The sequence below is a fragment of the Penaeus monodon genome, chromosome 32 (genome assembly GCF_015228065.2).
Source record: "Penaeus monodon isolate SGIC_2016 chromosome 32, NSTDA_Pmon_1, whole genome shotgun sequence".
In the NCBI taxonomy this organism is placed as follows: Eukaryota; Metazoa; Arthropoda; class Malacostraca; order Decapoda; family Penaeidae; genus Penaeus; species Penaeus monodon.
In genome coordinates this window covers 3154011-3155557 of record NC_051417.1, presented here as the reverse complement: position 1 = coordinate 3155557, position 1547 = coordinate 3154011, and the positions used below count along the sequence as shown (strand labels likewise).

Here is a 1547-nt window from a genome sequence, read left to right as displayed (position 1 = left end):
GTGAAACTTCCTCCACATGAAAGGGTTCAATATTATGATATGATATATGAAGGAAAGGGCAAGTTAACCAGAGCAACATTGAAATAGTTCTCTTATTTGCCATTCTCTTTATTTTCTCCATATTTTTATACCTTTATCTCAGAACTCCATTTCCTTTCCAATCCTATTCATTGTAGTCTTCTTTACTTATGAATAATCTTGTATTCACCTGGAGAAGATAACTTATTTATGTGGAGGAATTAACATTTATGGAAATAATCTTTGGGTGAAAAGAAAAAAACCAAGTCACCGATTCCAATGCAAACCTTTTCATCTTTCTTTGGAGTGAGAACCTTCTGCCAATTCTCCAAGAGTGTCGGAGCAAAGTCATGGTAGCGTTGGTGTAGGAGTGAGCATAGGTGGACAGCTGTTGATATGTCCGACATCTTGAGCTTGGTCTCCACTACAGCCTGTGCAACCTCGCTCACATATTTGGTCAGGTTTAGGCTTTGGAGGTCCTTCACTAGGGAGTCATGCTGGCTCTCTGTTAGGTTTTTCTGCATGGTGCAGGGAGTATGCAAAACACCAAGAAATTAACAGAGCCAGTGCCAAAAGACATGCAAATAGTATGCACATGTATTATGATCATGTTATCCAAATAATAAAAAAAAAGACATGAATTTAGCATCTATCATTTCTATATAACATACATATCATATAAGAAAAAAATACAATTGCAAAGCAAGTCTGTTATTATACTTTTGATTATAAGGAAACAACAAAATTGATATCCCTTTCACATAAAAATACATCATTATACATCATGGATAGAATGGATAGTTACTTTCTTTGAACTTATAATATTGTCAGACTTTATGTATTCTTGTATAAGCACAGTAAGTGAATGAATTCATAATAATATGCTGAAAATAATTATCAGTAGGTAATGCATAGTTCCGCAGAAAGAGCTGAAATAAACTGTTCCCGACCAAAAAAAAAAGTATTTACTATTTTTTACAGATGGTAAATTTAGAAGAAAAAAAAATACAATGAATAAGTATCTAATAAAAAACATCATTTCTAAACTAACCAATTTCTTTATAAATGCTGTATTTTTCTTTAAACTTGAGTCTAGAAGAGCTGTGTTTAATTCTGGTCTGTCTTTTACAACTGCTAAGTTTTGTGCACGGAGTTCTTTCTTCTTAGCAAGACGGTCCTCACACTCTTGAATGTAATTTAATAGGAATACCTGAAAAAAATATATATACACATGATATTTGTCAAACCAGTGTTAGTTTTTATTATACTTAAATTAGATACAAACATAAAGTATTAATGAATATTTATCACCTACCCAAGAAGTATGAGATGCATCATAAAATTATAAGGTGATTTCTAAAGTATATAAACATAATTAAATGAAGTAAAGGTAAGACCTCATTATAATACAAATATCATTATATATAGGAGTGACTTATGTTACAAATTTAAACTTAGGAGCAGTTCTCTTTACTATTATCAGATATCCTTTCCTACTAGCTTAGTTCTCTCTCATGGGGTTAATCCCT

The 1547-nt window shown here is 31.8% G+C and overlaps 1 protein-coding gene across 1 annotated transcript in view; it reads right to left on the bottom strand.

Annotated features, from left to right (window-relative positions):
• LOC119593291 (regulator of nonsense transcripts 2-like) overlaps positions 1-1547 on the bottom strand; it is a gene marked incomplete at its 5' end in the record, with an annotated part of 18619 nt that overhangs the window by 16931 nt on the left and 141 nt on the right. The window contains 2 exons of the mRNA XM_037942220.1: positions 306-536; positions 1070-1228. Of these exons, the coding sequence (XP_037798148.1) occupies positions 306-536; positions 1070-1228 (390 nt within the window). The remainder of the gene's footprint in view (positions 1-305; positions 537-1069; positions 1229-1547) is intronic.